Genomic DNA, 21,102 nt, shown 5'->3' on the forward strand with positions numbered 1-21,102 from the left:
TTGGCCAGGACTTTAGACAGTCTTTTGAGTTACACGCTGATGATACTAGAGCAGATTTTTGTCTTGTTTTCAGTAACACCGGTATGGTTCTCAGGGTGGTTGCTAAATGCAGAGAACCATTTGTATTAACCTTCTTGAAAAAGAGGAAGTCTAGATCCTTGCATTTTCCTAACTCACGCACTTTCTTGTTGAACTCATTGCTGTTATAGGTGTATTGGAAAACGAAAATGCAGTTGCAAATACCAAGATAAATAGTTGCAGGTTTACACCCTCCAGTAAGTGGCAAAGTTGCTGCAGCAAGTCTGCTCCAACTGCTCCCTCTGAGCCCTTCATCAAGATTCCGCCTTCAAGGTCCTGCACATCACGAATATACCCTTTGCCTGCCACTCCCGCTTCCCCACTGGCCTTCCGGTGGCCAGGTGGCCTCGTGACTCTTACAGGCCAGCCACCACCGGCTGGAGCAGCAACAGTCCATCCCTTTGCCCACCCCAGAGCAGGAGTCAGCTCTTCTGAGTTGCTTGTACCTGCCAGAATTCCAGCATCCCAGGGAGAGCCGCACACGCTGTCTTTTAGAGGGTTACACCAAGGCAGGAAAAGCTTGGGAAGGAGACAGAGGTCAAGCCTTGTCATCTTCCGGTTTTAGCGTCAAGTTTACTGAAAACTCACTCACTGCCCATGTGACTCACAAACCAGGAAGCTGGCAGGAGCTGGAAGTCCAAGTGGAGGGGTGTCAGTCTTGTCCTGGCTTCTCATACAGAGATTCTGAATAACACTCCACTGAACAGTGACCCATCAGGCAGGACTCCAGGACAATAAAAGTCAACCAGGACTGTCCTAGACCAACCGGAGCGGATGGTCACCTCACCTCTGGAACGCTTTATTCTTGGGCTCTCGGGGATGATTCATCTCTCTCTGAGGATGTTAGTGTGGGAGTGGGCCTTCCACTCTGGCCAGCAGGTCTCCCACTTGACAGGAGGGAGCGCTGGGCTCAGAGACAGAAAGGACATGGACAAGGTCACAGATGCCAACAGTGCTGGGTGCAGTGCTGGGTCTCTGGCCTCCAGGATGGTGCCTGTTCCCCTGTCTCAGGCTAAACAAGACGGATTCTCACAGAAGGAAGTGTTTTCCAGAGGTGTGGGCTCTGTGCCCTCCAGCAGGAAAGCCGGTGGGTACAGCAGGCTGCATGTGGTAGATCCTCAGAGAGGAAGGGGTCCCAGCACCTGTTTCCCTGACGGTGCTGCAGGGGAAGCACCCCACTGAGGGACAGGACCACCACCCTCCCTCTTACCTGTTGAGACCTTCTTGGGGCTGTTGTGTTGTTCATGTCTGTTGTCTGAGCTCAGACTTAGTCACCAGTGGTGTCTGACTGGCCTCATGGGACAGCCCTCTCCCACCCTGCAGGGAAAATCTATTTGGATTGGATTTTCAGGAGGTGAAAGGTGGTATCCAGCAAGAAGATACAGAACATGCAGTAAGTGTTGTGTCTTCCCCGTCCCCACCTCCTTCACCCACGTAACTCAGTTACACATGAAACAGACATTCAACAAGTTCTGCAGCCAGGACTTGCGTGTGTTTCTTTTAATCACTAGAGATCTCTGACCTATTGGGTGCCGAGTGCATCACGTAATCCTTTCATAATTGAAAATGGCTCTTCCTCAATCAGAGTGTTCAGACCGTAGACATCAGGGGCCTTCTACTTCTTTGCTTTTGCTTTCTTCCCTTTGTGGGTTTTGGACAACTTAAGAGCTTCGTCTTGGCCTGGCTGACCAGCAATGGGGACCAAGGGAGGGATGGGAGCGTTGAGGTTTAGAGTCTTCTTCTGAAGTTTCAGGTCCAAAATATCAAAGGTTATCTGTATCTCATACTGCAGCAGCTCCTTGAGGCACTCGATCTGGATGTGAATGGCCTCAGTGATGAGTTTCTCTAGCTCCTGCAAGAAACAGAACGTGGCTGGTAAACAGGGCCTGGGGAAAGCTGAGGCCACCTGCAGGCAGAGTCCCACCTCAGGTGCCTCTTCTCAACCCAGCTGTCTCCTTTCTCAATATGCTGGGATCTTCCATTCCCTGCTCCCCAGACCTACTCTCTGTCCATCTCCACCCTACTCTATGCCCCAGGAGGCTGACTTTTAAGAGCTGCATCAACCAGCTCCCTTGACCTGTCACTACCGACTGGGTTCAGCCAGTGGGAGGCCCTGGCAGGAGATCGGAGGGCGGGGAGAGGATGAAACCCCCATGGCCCTTCCTCCATCCCCCAGGCCTCCATGAATGCCAGCTCTGCAGGCAGACAGGGCACTGCGGAAGTCTATGGTGGTTTGGAACCTGGGGGCTCCTTTGGTGGAATCTGTGCTAGAAAGAACTTGGACTTTGGGGTCAACCAGGCCTCAGTCCAAATGTAAACTCGGCCACATGCCAGCTCGGGAACCTTGGGTTAAATCAGTTAAACTCTCTGAGCCTCAGTCATCTCATCACTAAAATGGGGGATTGAATACATCTGAGGGATGTTTCATGAAACATGTGCACAAAACCTGTGCCCTCCTGTGCCCTCCCAAGGGTGAGGACCCCAGGGTCCCGCCCGCAGGTTCTCTTGGACGGAAGGGACATAGACTGGGGCAGGAGAGCCTCCCCCTGCCCCACGGGCCCCTCTCACTTCTCTGTTCAGAGTCTGGTGCCGCCGCCCAGGCAGCTGGGAGAATGTCTCCTGCAGCAGGTGCTGCTGCTCTAGGCGCAGGGCCCCCTTCAGCAGCAGCATGTTGGTCCGCTTCTGCACCTCGGCCGTGCTCAGCTCCTCCAGCTGCTGCTCGTGCTTCCAGACTTCCCGGTCCTTGCCCTCGGCCAGTGGGAGCGGCTGGGGCGGCGTGCACACCTCCAGGTTAGTAACAGTCAGGTTGACATCCTGGTCCTGGCCCAGCACATACTGGTAGAGTTTGTAGTGGCGGATGAAGGTGTTGTGGAAGTAGTCGCACAGGGCCAGCAGGTGGGTGGTGTTGAACTGCCCCTGGTAATCTCTGAGCTTGTTTCCCAGGATTGTCACGGCCTCGGTGATGGAGCAACCTGGGGGCACAGAAGGGCTGGGCAGCAAGTATGAACCAGACCAAAGTGGCAGGGATGGCTGATCAATATGTGCTCACCCCAGAGTCCATGTCCTATGAACGGTTGTATGTCACCAATTTTTAGCTCGAGAAAGCCATGGAGTGTATCATGTTTCCCTTTTTCCCTTGGCTCCTGGGAAGGTCAGGGGGCAATTTTATACAGTAACTTACATTTATCCTATTTTTTTCTTATATGATTATCCCACTCCTTGCCTATATTTTGACATTTAGCTCTTGTTTTAAAGGCTGATTTCAGCTATGCTTTATGCTGTTTCCACTTCAGACCCTTCAGGAAGGAGGTGAGAGTATAAAAGAGATTCTGATATGAGTGGAGCGTGAGATGGTTGCAGAGACAGGGACATTATACTGGCCACTTGGGTCACTGACTTAGGCAAGTATTGTTTAGACCATGTAGAGATCAGCTCTGAGGGTAGCACTGGGCAATGCTCCTTGGAGGATAAGCCATCTTCTCCCATCTTCTTCCTTTCACATCTCTCTCTTTTTAATTTGTTTACTTTTCAGCTGCACTGTGTGGCATACAGGATCTTAGTTCCCTGACCAGGGATCGAACTCATGCCCCCTGCAATGGAAGAACAGATTCTTAACCACTGGACCACCAGAGAAGTCCGCCTTTCGTGCCTCTTGCTCACAACTCCATCAGAGGCTCAGGGTAAGAGTGTGGTCAGGAGGGCAAGACTCTCCCCAGCATATGATTGCATCTCAAGACAGAGGTGGTTCAGTAAAGGGTCTTGCTGAGTGAGGTGCATGCCCTGTGGACAGATCTCTGGCAGGGAGAGGACAGGACAAGTGACAGAGAAGGACCCTGGACCCTCATATGGATGCCACCACCAGGGGCACCGTGAACTCAGCCGTGTCTCTCTCGCCCCCTGTCTCAGTGTCAGCTCTGCAGGACAAGAGCTTGGGCACAGACAGGGGTATTCCACAGCTCCCTCTATGAAGATGGAGACCAGGTGCTGCACACAGGGAGCCTGGCTTTTCTCCTGGGGTGGAGGCCAGCCTGCTTGCAGATCCCCCCCACCTGGTGACCACCCTCTTCAGGGCCCTGCCAGAGTACCCCTGGGGCCTTCAGGAGGGGCTGTCTCTGCCCGGCCCATAGGGCTGTTTTTCAAGCCCTCCCCACCCACTGATTCTGCCTTCACTTTGGCTCCTCAGTCTTGGCTCTGCATGAGTGTTTTTACCTTAACTCTCCCCAGAGTCTGAGAGAGCAGGGCTTTACACAAATATTAGCACACGGAGCACTGCTCCACCTTGAGCCTCAGCAGAAAGTGCTATGAAGTGTCACTAGGATTTAGGCTTCAGTCTCCCAGGGGAGATCAAGCCCATCTATCCTAAAGGAAATCAACTCTAAATAGTCATTGAAAATACTGTTGCTGAAGCTGAAGCTCCAATACTTTAGCCACCTGACAGGAAAAGCTAAGTCATTGGAAAAGACCCTGATGCTAGAAAAAATTAAGGGCAGAAGGAGCAGAGGGTGACAGAGGATGAGATGGTTGGATGGCCTCACTCATTCACTGGACATGAATTTGTGTAAACTCCAAGAGATAGAGAAGGGCAGGGAAGCCAGGCGTGCTCTAGTCCATGGGGTCACAGAGTCAGACACAACTGAGTGACTGAACAACAGCAACTCCTGGGGGAAGGGGGGGGGCTTCTGCATCGTGCAGAATTAAAGGTTAGTGGGCTGTGTTTTTCCTTCCTTTCAAGGCAAATCAGCGACTCCAGGGTCCAAGACAGTACCCTGTCTGAGGATGGGGGAGGGGAGGGTGCTGGGTGGATGATGGACACAGCTCTGGCTCCTCCTAGTTGTGACTCCTGGACCACCACTCCCTCCAACGTAAAATGGGGAATAGGCGTGTTTACTTCATAGGATTGTCAGGGGGATCAAGTGGGATGGTGTGTCCAAGTGCCTTATACAGAGCCCACTGCAAGGCAGTAGTCAATGAACGCTGTAGGAAAAGAAGTGTTTGTTTCTGCACTGTGGGAAAACTCTCCAGGCCGCATCTTTGCATCTCTCCATAGGTCTTTTCATTCATCCATCCCTCTCTCCATCCATCTATCCACCATCCGAATACTCACTCGTCATCCATTCACCCATCTCTCAATCCATCTATCGCCCATTCACTCATTGTTCATTCATTCATCTCTCCACCCAACCATCTTTCCATCCATGCATGTGCATCCATTCATTTATCCATCCACAATTAATCTGTCAAGCTGTTCCTGAGGGCCTGTTAATCACTAGGCACTGTGCTAAGTTCTAGCAACATTAGGATGTGTCTTGTTAGACACATCTCTTGCCTTCAGAGTTCTCACAGGAGAGATACACAAGCCGATATTGACACATGTGTAAAGAGGAACAAAATCAGGTGACGGGGAATGCTCCGTTGAGGATATGGGTTCTCCTGGAGAGGACGAGGCTTAAGCGACATCTCAGTGGCTGAGTGGGACTGAGCCAGGAAAGACTGTGGGGGAGGCACGGCGTGGGTGCGGCCTGCCTGAGATCCGAGGGGCAAGGAGCCACATGGCACGGGTGGGAAACAAGACTGAGTTTGTTGTCGTTGGCACCTGTCGGGGGAGGCAGAAAACCTCATGTTGAGTGGAGAGGTGGGAGGAAGGCAGCTGGGAGGGCCGTGAGTGCTGTGTTAGAAGCCAGGGCTTTGTACTCCAGGCAGCCCAGGGCCTGCCCAGGGAGACCATGGTCATGTGGTGGCCTGCGGGGAGACTTCGGCCCAGTCCAGACAGGAGTCAGTGTGGCCTGAGAGTGCCAGGTCAGCAGGCACGGGCAGCAAGGGCAGATTTGAGCGGCAGGACCGATGGTCGGGCGTGGAGGGGGATAGAGGCCTGCCTGACCCGCAGCCTGTCCCTGGGGACCCTTAAGGAGCAGGAGGGCCACCAAGAGAATATGACGCAGGTGGGACGTACCTCTGTCGTGACCCCTGCCCTCAGAGAGCTTCCAGCCTGGGGAAGAGGAGACAGCTGGACAGATGGCATCCCCTCTTTTCTCTCAGTGCCCAGCTCAGCGCTCTGTGCTCAGTGAGGGCCAAAACATGTCTAGTGAGTAAATGGACAAATTGTGACATGTGAAGTGTAGTAATGGAGCTATTCATTTATCCCTTCAACAAGTGTTCATTAGGGGCCTTCCTTCCATGGGTCAAGAACTCATCTGTGGTCCAGGAAGGTGGTGAAGTCCTGGGGGAAACACGCATAGTATAATCCTGCTCAGGGCTGCTTAGTGCTGGGTGGGCACCGTAGAAAGAAGGGACTTGCTCGAGGAAGTCAGGGAGCAGGTCCCTGAGGAAGTGGGGAAGGATGGGCTGTGTCAGAGGGGATCACTGAGCAAAGAAAGGTGGAAAAGGAGGAAGCAGACAGGGGAAACAGCGTGTGCAAAGGCCCCATTGGAGAAAACGTGGCTCATCTGAGGAATGGGAATGCTGAGGACTGGGGGCTGGTGGACTAGAGGGCAGCCAGTGGGGTCCCTGGTTCTCACAGAGGTCTCCTAGACCACCCACCCCACATCCCTTATCAACTGGTTGCCTCGCTGTGTTAAGCAAAAGTTGAAAGTTAAATTTACTGAAAATAATTTTAAGGAATTAATTTTGCCCATTGTTTTCCCAGGAAAATAACAGTTTTGAATGACATTTTAAGAATTGTTTGCATTGCTCTTGTCATGATATATTTATATAAATTGTTTCTTTGCTTATATAAATTGACAATTACAAATTAGGTACATAAATAAGCCACATTAAAAGTTACTCAGAAAGTACAATTAAGTTTGATGTTAATAGTTTTTCAGTTTTAAATTTAATCTTAAAATGTTATTTACTTATCTTTAACCTTGCATTGAATATAAAGAGTAAGCTTTATAATGTATAAAGCAGATATAGTATATAATCAGACATACAGAATACCTATGTTATTAAAATTTGATGAGGTTGGACAATTAGGGAAAAAAATCTCCAAAATGGTTTCTCAAAAGGCTCCAGCAATCCCACTTCAGAGTATACATGCAAAGAAATGAAACCAGGATCTTGAAGCTGTGGCTGTACCCCCATGTTATTCACAAGAGCCAAGGTATGCAAACAGGCTGTGTCAGGCCAGGTCTGTTGACAGATGAATGGTTAAAGGAACTGTGATACACACACATACGATGGAATACTATTCAGCCTTAAAAAGGAGGAAATCCTGTCATTAGCAACAACATGGACGGACCTGAAGGGCATTATGCTAAATGAAATAAGCAAGACACAGAAGGGCAAGCACTGCATGATTTCACTCATATTTGGAATCTAAAAAGGTGGAACTCGCAGACGCAGAGGGGGACACGCGGAGCTGTGAGTCAAGGACAGAGCTTCAGTTACACAGGACAAGAAAGCCCTGGAGATGGACCACGGAGGATGTCCCCGCAGCCAACCACACTGCTCTGTGCATTTGAAATGTGCTACAAGAGTATGTCTTGAGTGTTCTCACTACAAACTGAAGTGGTGACTCTGTGAGGCAGTGGATGAGGAAATCGCGGGGTGTAACTGAAGCACTTATTTCTCATTTATTGACAAATTGATACATTTTGATTTGTCAGGAGACTCAAGTTCGATCCCTGTGTTGGGAAGATCCCCTAGAGAAGGAAATAGCAACCCACTGCAGTACTCTTGCCTGGAGAATCCCATGGACAGAGGAGCCTGGAGAGCTACAGTCCATGAGGATCACAAAAGAGTAGGATATGACTTAGCAACTAAACAACAAACAACCACCCAGAAAAATAAATAAGTACGACAGCTTCTCAGGGAAATGATGGTGATAAAACTACATGGGTGGAGACACAGCTCCGGCAGCTCCAGAGCAACGCGCTTTCCTCCTGTTTGTAATCAAGCCTCATGGCTACCTGCCTGTGTCACAGAAACCAGTGACCCATGCATTCCTTGGAGTGTCTCTTGTGCCAGGAAATAAGCTGGCTGCTGATCCTGAGGTCCCCTTCACCCCTGAACCTCTGCCCCAGGGACCAGCAGGAGCCCTGGGTTCCATCACCACCCAGAGCTTTCTAAAAATACAGCACCCCATCCCTCCCCATATACACATACTCCCAACCACCTCAGAGAAACAACCACTGACTCCAGGATGGGGTCTGGCTCGAGAACTGCTGCCTGACTTCCATCAGAGTTATGAGGCAGATTGAGCCAGAGAACTCAGACTTCCATACCCAGGGGCCATCACAAATTGACCAACTGGTAGAAGGCTGGAGCCAAAGCCCCATAACACTCTTCTCTGCCAAGAGACCGTGACACCTGGCGCCTGGTCTCTTCCTGCAAAGACGTGAGCTTTGCACTGCTAGGATTCGGTGGGCATCTGTACTACTCTTTTTTGCTTTTGTGAAGGGATGGATAGAAAATGACAGTCTCTGGTTTAATTCTTTTTTATTTTTTTGATCATAATACTGCACAGCATGTGGGATTTTAGTTCCCCAACCAGGTATCAAACCTGCACTCTTTGAAGTGGGAGCGTGGTGTCTTAACCAATGGACTGCCAGAATAGAGTCCTGTTCTTTTTTTATGACACTTGTGTACATGACATAATGACATAGCAGGAACTGAAGATTCCTCCAAAAGCAACATGCGAGCAGGTGCCCAGGCTTAGGGCAAAACCAGGCACCAGGAGGAGAGATGTTCACATGGGGGAAATGTCCTGACCCAGGATGCTGAGTGTGGGAGCAGGGGAAGCTTTCCTGCAGGGAGGCTGTGGAGTCCAGTGTGGGACAACGAGGAGGAGTTTGGTGGGAGTCAGTGGGAATAGGCAGTCCCGATGGAGGGTCATCAAGGGCAGAGACCAGAGGCAAGTGGAGTGTGCTCTTTGCGTAAAGGGACCACACCTGGTTTGCAGTTTCTGGGGGGAAAAACTGAAGTCTGAGGGTCTGGGCTTGGGGACAGAGGGCCTGAAGGCTTCAGTCTGCAGAGGGCAAGCTGTATAGATCATGTGAGAGCACTGGACTTCATCACAGAAGCTGGGCTCTTGAACTGGAATTCACGAAACGTGAGGACATCCAAGGAAGGATCTCAGGACTGACCGGAGCCCAGAATTGCATCTGGAATTTGCATGCACATTTTTTTCTGGGGAGAGTGTCCATAGAGAGAATGGTCAAATTCCTAAAAGAAAGGTTAAGAATCTCAGCTGAGAGCCCTGGGCCACTCAGAGGCCTTAACTTGAGAAGTGAGATGCTGGGTGGGTATTTCAGAAGGAGAGCATGTAGGCCACTCAGAGGCCTTAAGTTGAGAAGTGAGATGCTGGGAGGGTATTTCTGAAGGATGGTGTGTGGAGGATGATGGGCAAGGCCAGCAAACGTGTCCCAGAGGGCAGGTAGCAGTGTGGGGTCATTGGTTTCTGATGCTCAAAGCTGAACTGCAGACCTGTGTGGAGGCACTTGTGTGTGGACCTGGGGAGGTGAATTATGGAAGTTGTTCTGGGCTTTGCAGAGCTGAACCTGCCGGAGGGTGCTCTGATCTCCTCCTATCTGGCCGGGCAATACCTGCGTGGAGCTGGGGTCACCCGCAACCTCCCAATGGGGGCAGCCATCACTGTCCCATTCGGCCAGGCCAGCAGCCAAGCGCAGAGCCCAGGTTTGAAGTGAGAAGTCCTTGGGCCCCGTCGTGCTAACACCCACAGGTGTCCCAGCTGCCTGTCATCCTGGCAGATGCCCTCCTACAGTCTTGGCCATGACCTCAGCCTTCAAACGCAAGTGTGGGCCTTGTCCTGGGTGGAATTCTAACTTTTAGCCCCAAGACACTCTTTGGACCAGTTCTGGTTTTTAGCAGAGGTTGTCCAAAGCTGGCTTACGAGACACACTTGGCCCCTAGACCACCCTCCGTTTTGTCTCGAGCCAAGAAGCCCCCGATGACTCAGAAAGCTAAGGATTAAGTCTCCTGGAGAAGCCTCCAGCTGCCAGGCGGCCAGATCTGTCCTTGCAAGTTACTCTTCAATTACAGGGAGTGGCTGGCTTCATTTGCATTGGCTGCTGGGAACTTCCTGAAGACGGTCCCCAAGGGCCTGGAGGCCAGCACCTGCGCGGAGCTGGTGGGAGTGGGGAGGGGAGCTTGGGGAGAGCGTGGGTGGGATGACAGCCTCCAGAATCAGGGCAAAGGGGTGCAAGGCCTGGACCAGACGGGCTGGGCTCCCTCCTTTCCCCATCCAGACTGTAGGATCTGGGGCTGGGCAAGGGGGAGCACGTGGAAGTGGGGGTTTGGGAAAGGAGAAGAGGGGCTGCTCCTTCTGGGTGGACATGAGGGGGAGAATCCAGGTGCCACTGGTGGCCCTGACAAACCAGTTTGGTTGCCCCCGCCTTGGCTGCCAGGGGAGGAAACCGGTCAGGCTGCAGCCTGACCTGGCTTACAGTTCCCAATACCTGAACTCCTGCCAGGGCAGCCTGGGATGGTGGGAAAGCGGAAGAAAGCCAGGACCCTCCACCCCACCCCCATTCGGGGTCCCGAATGCTGCCCCTGACAAGCCCCTTTCTGCCCTTGAAAAGGTTCTGCCAAACTCATCCACCCCAGGGTGCTGGTGCCAGCTCAGAAGAGGGTGTGTGTTTTCTTTGGGCAAGAGAGGGCTCTTGTTCAGGGAGTTCCCTTTGTTGGCCCGCATGCCCTGGGTCATCTCAGGCTCTGCCCAAGACCTCCTGGCAAGGTGAGCAGGTGTAACCACCATCACCACTTTACCTTCAAAAGAAACTGAGGCTTCAGGAGGTCAAGGGATATGCTGCAGGGCACAGAGGTGGCCCTAGTGGTAAAGAACCAGCCTGCCAATGCAGGAGACATAAGAAACGCAAGTTTAATCCCTGGGTCCAGGAGATCCCCTGGAGGAGGGCATAGAAACTCACTCAAGTATTCTTGCCTGGAGAATCCCATGGACACAGGAGCCTGGTGGGCTATGGTCCAGAGTGGCAAAGAGCTGAACACGACTACTGAAGCGACTTAGCATGCATGCACACACACAGCTGGGGAGTTGCAGAGCCAGAGTTCCAAAGTTCCAACCCCAGCTTGACCTGGGGAGGCCTCTTTCAGTATCCAGATTGAGGTGGCTTGGACTTGCTTTGTAAACCCTGGAGATGGACACTGGAAGGGGCCTCCAACACTCTCGGTCATAGTTTTCCAAAGGTTGTTTTGCAACAGGTATTACGTAGAAATGCGTGGCCTTGAATATAGGTTGGAGCCAGGGAAATTAAACATGTGTCCTTAATATGCTCATGAGCACAGCAGAGTATGCTAACAAGCTCAGCAAATGGCCAGAAAGGGTTGAGTCTATGCAATATTTCTTAGATTTATTGGAGGCAAACACACGCAGATCTTGGAGGTATATCGAGTTCAGTTGCAGACCACTGCAATGAAGTGAACAGTGCAATAAAGTGAGTCACCTGAATTTTTTGGTTTCCCAGTGCTCATGAACATTACACTGTCTGTAGTCTTAACTGTACAGTAGCACTCTGTCTATAAAATAGTGTGCAACTCTTTAAAAAAAAATATTTACTTCTAAAAATGCTAACGATCACCTGAACCTTCAGGGAGGTGTCATCTTTTTGCTGGTGGAGGGTCTTGCCTGGATGCTGATGGCTGCTGCCTGACGGACACCGAGACCACAGTACCTAGGATCCGGTCACACTGCACCTTGCCAGGCACGTGCTCTGTTCTCAGCCACCACTCAGAGTCGTGAGGAGGCCACCTGGGAGTCCAGGGCAGCCCCTGGCCTGAAGATGGCCTTGATGCTGGGGCCGTGCCTCAGAACTTTCTGTGGTTGTAAGAGCATAGACTGGGAATTCAGGCAGCTGTGAGCTCCTAGCTTGTTTCTGCTCCTTAACTACTTGCATGAGTTATTTTGCCTCTATGGGCATCAGTGTTCTCATCTGTAAAATGGAAGCAGTAAAAACATCTAACTCGTAGGGTTATATGTGAGCATAGGGGATAGAGCTCCCACAGTGCTTGGTACACAGTGCGTGCGTGCGTGCTTCACTTCAGTTGTGTCCAGTTCTTTGCGACCCTATGAACTGTAGCCTGACGTGCTCCGCTGTCCATGGGGTTCTCCCAGGCAAGAATACTGAAGTGGGTTGCCATGCCCACCTTCAGGGGATCTTCCTGACCCAGGGATCGAACCTGTGTCTCTTACATCTCCTGCATTGGCAGGCGTGTTCTTTACCACTAGTGCCACCTGGGAAACCCTGGTACACAGTGGCACTCAATAAATCACATGGTTGTCATCATTGTCATTGTGAAGATTCCAGGCATCCCCCACTCCCCGGGGGCTGTTCTGGGATAAATCTGTCTTCCCCAAGGACTCCGAAGACTCCTAGGGCAATGAGTTCCTAGAGGCTGGTTTTCCTCAATCCACTGTTTCCTAGGTCTTTACCTGGAGTCTCTCTCTTCCTTGCTGGGGGTGGGGCATGGGATGCTGATGTGCTTTCTCTCCTGGCCACACCGGCTGCTAAGGGTAAAGGATGGCTGGGAGTTGGCTAGAGGGTTGCAGAGGACAGAAGAAGAGGCAACCCTTCTGGTCAGAACATGTAGTGAGGACCCAATAGTACACAGTTCTCCCCAGATCTCTGGAGTATTCTCTTCTCTCCCTGCTACTGTGAACTTCTCAGTACCTGCTGGAAAGGACTAGATTTCTCATTTCCAAAGGATCTTTCCAAAAAGCTCTGGACATGTAGTTGCTGCCCAGGATTCAGCTCTTAGTAAATAATAATACAACCAGCCTGCACAGGTGTGCTACTTTATAGGTTTAAAGCATTTAATTATCCATCAATTTATTTATTTGGTCACAATCAACCTATGAAAGAGGTAATTGCTGCCATTTAACAGATGAGGAAATTGAGGTTTAGTGTATGCAACCAGAATCAGGACTCAAACCCATGTTCTCCAGCTCCAAGAAGTATGCCTCAGCTACTGGGGTATTTTTAAGGTGTGAACAGAAGACATGGGCTCCGTAGAACTACAGTACTTCCACTAGAACTTTTTAATTTTAATTTTATTGTGGTAAAATACACACAACATAACATTTACCTTTTTAACCCTTTTTTGGTGTCAGTTCAGTGGCATTAAGTCCATTGTCGTTGCTGTGGAACCATCACCACCATCCGTCTCCAGGACTTTTTTCATCTTGCAAAACTGAAACTCTGTATCCATTAAACACTACCTTCCACTTTCCCCTCCTCACAGTCCCCTGCAAATCCTTTTCTGTTTTCTGTCTCTACAGATTTGATCGCCCTAGGTACCTTATATAAGTGGAATCATACAGTATTTGTCTTTTTGTGATTGGTTTCTTTCCTTTAGTAGAAGGTCCTTAAAGTTCATCCATATTGAAGCCTGTATCTGAATTTCCTTTCTTTTAAAGGCTGAATAATATTGTATTTTATGTATAGACCACATTTTGTTTATCCATCCATCTGTTGGTGGGTTACTTCCACTGTCTGGCCATTGCTGCTATGAACATGGGTGTGCAAATATCTGCTCCAGTCCCTGCTTTCACTTCTTTTGGATGTATCCCCAGAAGTGGAATTGCTGGAACATAGGTAATTCTATGGGTAGGGTAATTCTATGTTTAATTTTTTGAGTAAGTGCTTAATGTTTCCCCGTTCACTAAGCTTTTGTGTTTATCTTAAAGAAAAACCAATAGCCACATTAAAGGAAAAATCTACCCATACATTAAGATTTGGAAAGATTTTGTTGTCCTTTTAGAATTTTCTCCCCTGTTCATTTTCTTGGAACTCAAGGAGCAAACACAGGATCAGGTATTTTAAAGATTGTTGAGCTTTTGCCTAAGCTCTTCTCTTCGTCCGTAGTGGCCCTCTTGCCTTTTCTGCTCAGCAAATACACTCTTCACCATCCTTCACCCCTAGTCCTCGAGAAGTTGGCTACTGCTAAATAGCTTTGGCAGGAAGGACAGACTCTGGTGCCAGGCAATCTCGAGGTTAATACTGGTATTATTTTTCGCTGTGTGATGATTTGCAAGTTACCTAACCTCTCTGAACCTCAGTGGCATCCTTGTGAAATAAGGACAATAGTACCCACCCAACCGAGCTTGGTGTGAACATTAAATGAGATGATCCATGTGGAGAGCCTGCGCATCACGACTGCTGAGTGGATGCTTGCTCTTCTCCACCCACTGGTGCAGAGCTCTGCCAGTGCTGGCTGGAGGATGGCTGAGTGAGTGGAGCAAGGATTAAGCTGATTTGGAAAGGTTCAGAGGTCAGAACAGGAGCCATCAGATGGAAGCATCAGAGAGACAGATTTCAGTTCAGCAGCAGGGAGAACTTTCTAGAAGTGAGAGCTTTATCAGTGGAGGAGTGAGCAGGCAGTTAGCTGGGAAGATAATTCCTGAATAATGAGTGTGTGGTGGTGGTGGGAGGAAGGGAGGCTTGAATCAGGTGACTTTTGGGGTCCTTTTGATTCTAAGCAGCCGTGGTGAACTCCACCAAGCTCACAGTCCCACATTCTAGGATGAGGTGGGGGCCTCCTGCAGCCGTCTCAAGTTTGCTGAAGGGCCGCTGACTTTGGATCTTCATCCTCCTACTCTTCATCACCCCCAAGGTGAAAATGACCACGTAATCTCACTGTCTCAGGGACAGGGCACTGTACCAAGACTAATATTTGGTGACTTCATACCATTCTTTGTCCCTTCTGCCGGTGGGGGACTCAGAGACTGACCAAAACGTCCACCCAGCCAAGGAAAGACATGGGCAGTTAGAGGTAGGGGAGGGGACCACTCCAAAGGGCCAGCAGTCTGGTCCCAAGGACACCAGTATCACCCCCCACCCCACACAGGGAGCACATCCATGCCAGAACACATCAGCTGATGCTGAGGGTGCAGTCTCACTCCTGGACATATACTCCGAGAAAGCCATGATTCAAAAAGACACACGCACCCCAATGTTCATTATAGCACTATTTACAACAGCCAAGTCATGGGGCAACCTAAATGCCCATTGACAGGTGAATGGATAAAGAAAATGTAGTACATATATATAATGGCATACTACTCAGCCATAAAAAGGGATGAAATTGGGTCACTTGTAGAGACATGGATGGACCTAGAGACTGTCACACAGAGTGAAGTAAGTCAGAAAGAGAAAAACAAATATCGTATATTAACGCACATATGTGGAATCTGAAAACCGGTACAGGTGAACCTTTTTGCAGGCCATGAATAGAGACACAGATGTAGAGACTAGACGTGTGGATTCGGGATGGGGAAAGGTAGGGTGGGATGAATAAGGAGATTAGGATTTACTATAGACACTACCACGTGTAAAACATATAGCTAGTGGGAAGCTGCTGCAGAGCACAGGGAGCTCAGCTCAGTGCTCTGTGATGACCTAGGGGGTGGGTGGGAGGGAGGTTCAAGAAGGAGGGGATATACGTATATATAGCTGATTCACTTCATTATACAGCAGAAACTAAGGCAACACTTGTAAAGCAATTATACTCCAATTGAAACAAATAATGTCTATGACAAGGTCACAGTGAGGCTTACAGACGCTACATGTGAAAACGCTGAGATTTCTGTACCTTCCTCTGCAGCAGGTGCAGCCTCTCAGGAAATGTTCCAGCGGCACCTTGATTTCTGGCTGGTCGACTGGTTCAGCCCCACCTGGTGGTCTGTGACCTCTCTCAGCATCATGGGCTGTATTAACTCAGTGTCCCCCCGCCCCTAGTCATCCATGGAAGTCCTCACCCCCAGGATCCCAGAATATGACTGTACTTGGAGACAGGGTCTTTACAGAGGTAATTAAGTTTAAATGAGGTCATGAGGGTGGCCCTAATCAGCTATGACTGATGTGTTTATAAGAAGAGATTAGGGCACACACACACACAAGAAAGGCCGCATGCGGTATATAGTGAGGAGACGGCCGTCTGCAAAGCCCGAGAGGCCTTGGAAGAATGCAATCTTGCTCACACCTTGATCTTGGACTTCCAACCTCCAGAACTAGAGAAAATTAACTTTTGTCGTTGAAGCTGCCCAGTCTGGGGAACTTTGTTATAGCAGCCTGAGCAAACGAATACACTCAGGGGAAAATCTCTAAGAGTTGCCCCTTTGATGTGGAGTTTGAGATGGACATGTACACACTGTTGTATTTAAAACGGATAACCAACAAGAACTTAATGTACAGCACAGGGAACTCTACTCAACATTATGTGGCAGCCTGGATGGGAGGGGGTTTGGAGGAGAAAGGATACATGTGTATGTATGTCTGAGTCCCTTCCCCGTACACCTGAAACTGTCACAACATTGTTAATCGATTATATGCCAATAGAAAATAAAAAGTTTTTTAAAAAAAGAGTTGCCTCTTTGCCCCAAGAGATGGTCTCCTAAGATCTCAATTAGTGCCCTCTGTGGGAACTTCCATCCTCCATCAGCAAAGTTGTCTCCAAGAGTTTAGTCCGAGGGGTGTGGTGTTCTGGCTGCCCGGGAGAAAGCCGCTAGACGGACAGGCTCTCAGAAAGGCAGAGGGCACCTGCTCTCTGCAGCGCTGGTCCTGAGTCACTGGAGGCTCCCCCATGTGGGCGGATGCTTAGGGGCTGGGGGTGTGGCTCCTAGGCATGGCTGTGAGTGCGCTGGGAGGGAGCATTCGTGCAGGGAGCTTGGGGGAGTCATTACCTCCCGCCAGCCCCCTTCCATCCTACAGCTGCCTGGATAACATTTCCTGGAGAGTCAGGTGTGGCTGTGGGTGGGACCACAGATGCCAGGGCCATGACGCAGTTCACTGGACCCTTGCCTGATCGCCTCTTGCCTCCACTGACTGGTCATCAAGGCCCACTGCCTCCCAGACTCATGATTTGGGGGCCAGGTCAGCAGGAAAGAGGTGTTCCCCAGCCCAGATGTGCACACGGAACCCCAGAGGAGGCCGATGCTTGGCAGATTTTGATGATGACAAGAGGTGGAAGCTGCAAAGTGGCTCCAGTGATGGTGGGCAGGTGTTCCCAGGTCCCGGGTGAGCTTGGGTGCCTCCAGCCCTCAGTTCCCCACTGAGCGAAGCTTGAGTCAGAGGAGGCTGCTCCCTGCTCCCCTTCTCCTGCTGCTATGGGCCCACTGGAGATAGGAAGCTTGGGGTCTCCACGGCACTCTGAATCTCTGCAGCTCCCTGAGGTCCCCAAATGCCCCAGTATCTCTCCTCTCTCCTCTCCCGGAGCTGAGGTAGGGTGTGCAAAATCTGCCACTTCCTGCGGTTTCCTCCCACGGGGCTGGAGCTGGCAGGCTTCTGTCCCTCTGCGCTGAGAGTGGTGACTTCACCCTGGGCCCCAAGGATGCGGCAGGATAGGATCTGCCCGGGGCTTCCCGGAGCCTGGTAGAGGAGGGGCCAACACAAGGACTCTTTCTTCTGGCTTGGAGCTGAAACCCGAACATGCCGATGAGCCGTTTGCTGAAGCGGAATCAGCTTCTGCTTTTGAATAAAGGGCCACCCTTTCCCTCTCAGTTCTGGGGCCCGATTGGACCTGGAGATAAGCTGAGCTGGCGGCCAGCCTGGCGGAGCTCTGAATCACTGTTGTGCAAACATGACCCTCCTTAGAGGCTGCCGGCCAACTTTGTTACCTTGTCTGCAAACAGAACTCAACCACCACAGCCCCAGATTAACTAAACAAAAACAAACAAAAAAATCACCCTCAGAGAAGCTAGCTTCCAAGAAAAGTGACAGCCCAGTGTGGACTTTAGCTGAAACAGAAGCTTGAAGGTGAGATGATAGCCAGTGGGAACCCTGGCTGTTGGCATCTCGCACCCCACAACCTGTGATGGGTGGGCCAGGCCTGGGGGCAGGAGGCAGGCAGGAGATGAGATGAGGCACGAGGTGAGGAGTACAGCTCATCTGGAATCTGACCTGCCTGCCTCTCATGGCCTGGGTCCCCTAACAAGGGGAATGAGTGGTGAGCACTGGGGTCTCCTTGCCTGTGTGCCAAGGGCAGGGCAGCTGCCTCACAGGCCAGTCTGGACCTCCCTTCCCCTGGCCCCTGACTTGAACCCAGCTGCAGCCCTATCTGCAGGGAATGAGGAGACAAGAAATGGGCCAGACAGCGAGCCCCCCACTCTCAGGGGTGGGGAGCGGGGGAAGCGTGCAGCAACCTCTGGTCCCGGACCACAGTCTCTGCTGTGTGACCCGCTTCACCTCCACGCCTGGTTGGGGGGCTGACCTTTGCCAAGCACTTCCTGTCTGTCACGCTATCATCCTCTGCAGGCCTGTGTCTTTTTCCAACCCCACTGTGTGTGGGAACTCTTATGGCCTTCATTTTAGAGATTAGGAACTGCAGGCCCAGAGAGGTAAAGTGATGTTTTCAAGGTTGCACAGTAATACATGCTGGAGATGGACTTGAACCCAGGTCTATGGACTGAAGAGTTCGGTGCCTCCTGGTTCTGCTGCGTGGCCTTTGGCCCGGCCCAGCCTGGGCCTGGAGCTGATGCAGAGTGAGAAGGAGTGCCCTGGAGTGGAAGGCACTCCCTGCTTCAGAGGATTGATGTTCTTGTTCATGCCCTTGAGTGTCCTGAGGATGGGGTTCTGGGAGGCAGTACGGACATAGCCTGATGTCTGGGCTGGCCTGGCTGCCTTCTGGAGTGGCAGATATCATCTGTTTGGTGCCATGGCAGGGCTCGAGTGCAAGGGCCCAGCTCAGGAGGCAGAGTTCTAGGGTGGCTCCCACCTGTGGGGTTCCCTGCTGCACCCCACTGTCTGCACCCTCCAAGCCCAGAGCCAGCCAAAGTCGGCACTCATGGCGGGTCCATTACCCGGGACGTCTTTTCTGCCTTCCTTCCTTGCGCCCCCACTTCAGGGGTGAGTCTGCCGTTTGCTTTACCTCTAGGTCCTCTGCCCATTGTCCTGCCCCCTTTCCTCTGATGCATCTGAGGAGAAAGGGTCTCGGGGCCATCTCTGCTGATCCTGAGAAAGGGCTGATGACTTCGGTATGTTTGGAGGCTGATGAGAAGCATACCTGGCCGCGCTTGATCAGGCCATCTCAGAATCACATCACCCACCTCGAGTCTCTGGGTCCCTCCTGAAAATAAGAGCCAGTCCTCACTGAGCCCCTCCATGCACCAAGAGCCATGCTGTAGGCTTCATCTTCATAACCTCAATCCTACCAACTGAGTGCTCTTTTTTTTTTCCTTTTGATGTGTAATCAGAGGCTCAGTGGTGGTGTGGCTGCCTAGGACCACACGTCCTACAAGGGACTGAACTAGGATTTGAGTCTTCCATCTGGGCTCGGAGCCTCCAGATGAATTATAGCTTCATTGAGTCCAATTTCAGGCACTAGGAGCCCTCCCAAGAGCTTGTTTCTACTTGATATTTTTAACAACCAAGTTTCACAAACTTGGAGTGGATTTAAAAGTAAGAGGAAGATCTTGTAAGCTGGATGTCCCAGGATCAAGATTTAAAAGCTGCCAGAAGGAGGAAAAGACGGGTCAACAGTGACAAATGGAATCAGTGGGAATGATTGTAAAGTCCTGCATGTGTATTCCATATCGCCAAGTGCAAGGGCAGGATGGGGAACACGACTATGGGTGTGCACTGCCTGCCCAATATGACTGTGACATTGATGCTGATAAAGTAAATGTGCCCATAAGCTATAGAAGCAGGAGCATCACCACTAGGATAAAGGGTGATGATAGAATCCCTCATCACTGCATCGATCAAATCGCAGGTGGTATTGTGTTGGGATCCGGAAGCCATAGTTTGAGAATGACATTAACAAACACAAGGATGCTCAGAGAAGGGCAGCAAGAGAGGGGGCAGGATGAAGAGGTAGGGTAGAGGAAGGAAAGTGAAAGTGTTAGTCACTTAGTCCTGTCCAACTCTTTGTGACCCCATGGACTGTAGTCCTCCAGGCTCCTCTGTCCATGGAATTCTCCAGGTAAGAATACTAGAGTGGGTAGACATTCCCTTCTCCAGGAAATCTTCCTGACACACGGATCAAACCCAGGTCTCCTGCATTGCAGGAAGATTCTTTACCGTCTGAGCTACCAGGGATGCCCATGCGGTGGAGGGGTCTATGGAAATGACATCATGGTAAGAATGATAAAATGCACTCGGGTTGTCCAGTTGACATGTGAAGACATGATGATCAGAGTGTATGAAGCCCACTGAGTATTTGCAGGGCCCACCCACTGCTTCTAGAGGACAGGCTTTGGGCATGTGAGTATGAATAGAAGGTGTCAGAGGAGGGTGTAACTAGATATGAGGAGGAATTTCGAATAATGAGAGTGGCTGTACAAGGGAGTGGACTTCCTCAGAAGGAGGGAGCTCTCTGTTGCTTACAGTGCCATCAGAAGCCAGGAAAGCCTTGCTGGCTTGTTGAGGGGGAGTCCCTTCAGTAGAGGGAATTGAGTTTTCTGATCGCCAAGTCTCCTGGTAACTCTGAGGTTTAGGAGTCTAGAGATATAGATAGACCGTGTATTGGCAAGGTATGCAATAGCCAGAAATACTGAAAGTGCCAGAGCGATCTAATCTCCTCGGTTTGAAGTTGGGTTTGCATCATCGTCGACTGTTTCTCAAGGGCTCAGCCTGTGGAAGGCTCTGATGGAAACTTGAAAGAGCCCGAGTTCCCACCTGCTCGGGGCTGACATTCTTCTCCTGCTCGTCAGTGTTTGTTCTGGCCGTGAGCCATGGCAGAGCTCAAACCACAAGGCTGAACCTGGTACCCAGGCATCGCTGTGAGCAGCGGGGAGTGGGATCCAGAGGGATGCCAGGAAGGCTCCAAAGGGCAGGGGGTTGTCTGCGGTGGGATGAAATTTCCTAAGGATCCCAGAAACCAGCCCCTGAGCGCTGCATGTCTTGCTTCAGCCTTTGGGCTGTGATCACTGGGTTGGAATGCTGGCCTGAAGGACAGGCATGGAAGGGTGCCCACCTGACAGCCCCAGAAATAAAAAGGAAGGGCTGATGCAAGTGCACGTAAGATATACAATAGGAACACTGAGTGGCTTGAAGTAGAGGAGTGATGGATTTTATTTGTGTCTGAAAAGAATCATGGAGCGGTTTGGTGAACGGA

The 21,102-nt window shown here is 50.8% G+C and overlaps 1 protein-coding gene across 3 annotated transcripts in view; it reads right to left on the reverse strand.

Annotated features, from left to right (window-relative positions):
• Positions 1–1,548: 1,548 nt before the first annotated feature.
• C8H8orf74 (chromosome 8 C8orf74 homolog) overlaps positions 1,549–21,102 on the reverse strand; it is a 30,949-nt gene continuing 11,395 nt past the window's right edge. For 2 of the 3 annotated variants that reach the window (XM_024995982.2, XM_059889278.1), the window contains exons 3-4: positions 2,647–3,050; positions 1,549–1,930 (exon numbers count right to left, since the gene is read on the reverse strand). In XM_024995982.2, the coding sequence (XP_024851750.1) occupies positions 1,694–1,930; positions 2,647–3,050 (641 nt within the window). In that variant the 3' untranslated portion in view covers positions 1,549–1,693. 3 annotated transcript variants of the gene reach the window in all.

The sequence above is a fragment of the Bos taurus genome, chromosome 8 (assembly GCF_002263795.3).
Source record: "Bos taurus isolate L1 Dominette 01449 registration number 42190680 breed Hereford chromosome 8, ARS-UCD2.0, whole genome shotgun sequence".
NCBI lineage: Eukaryota > Metazoa > Chordata > Mammalia > Artiodactyla > Bovidae > Bos > Bos taurus.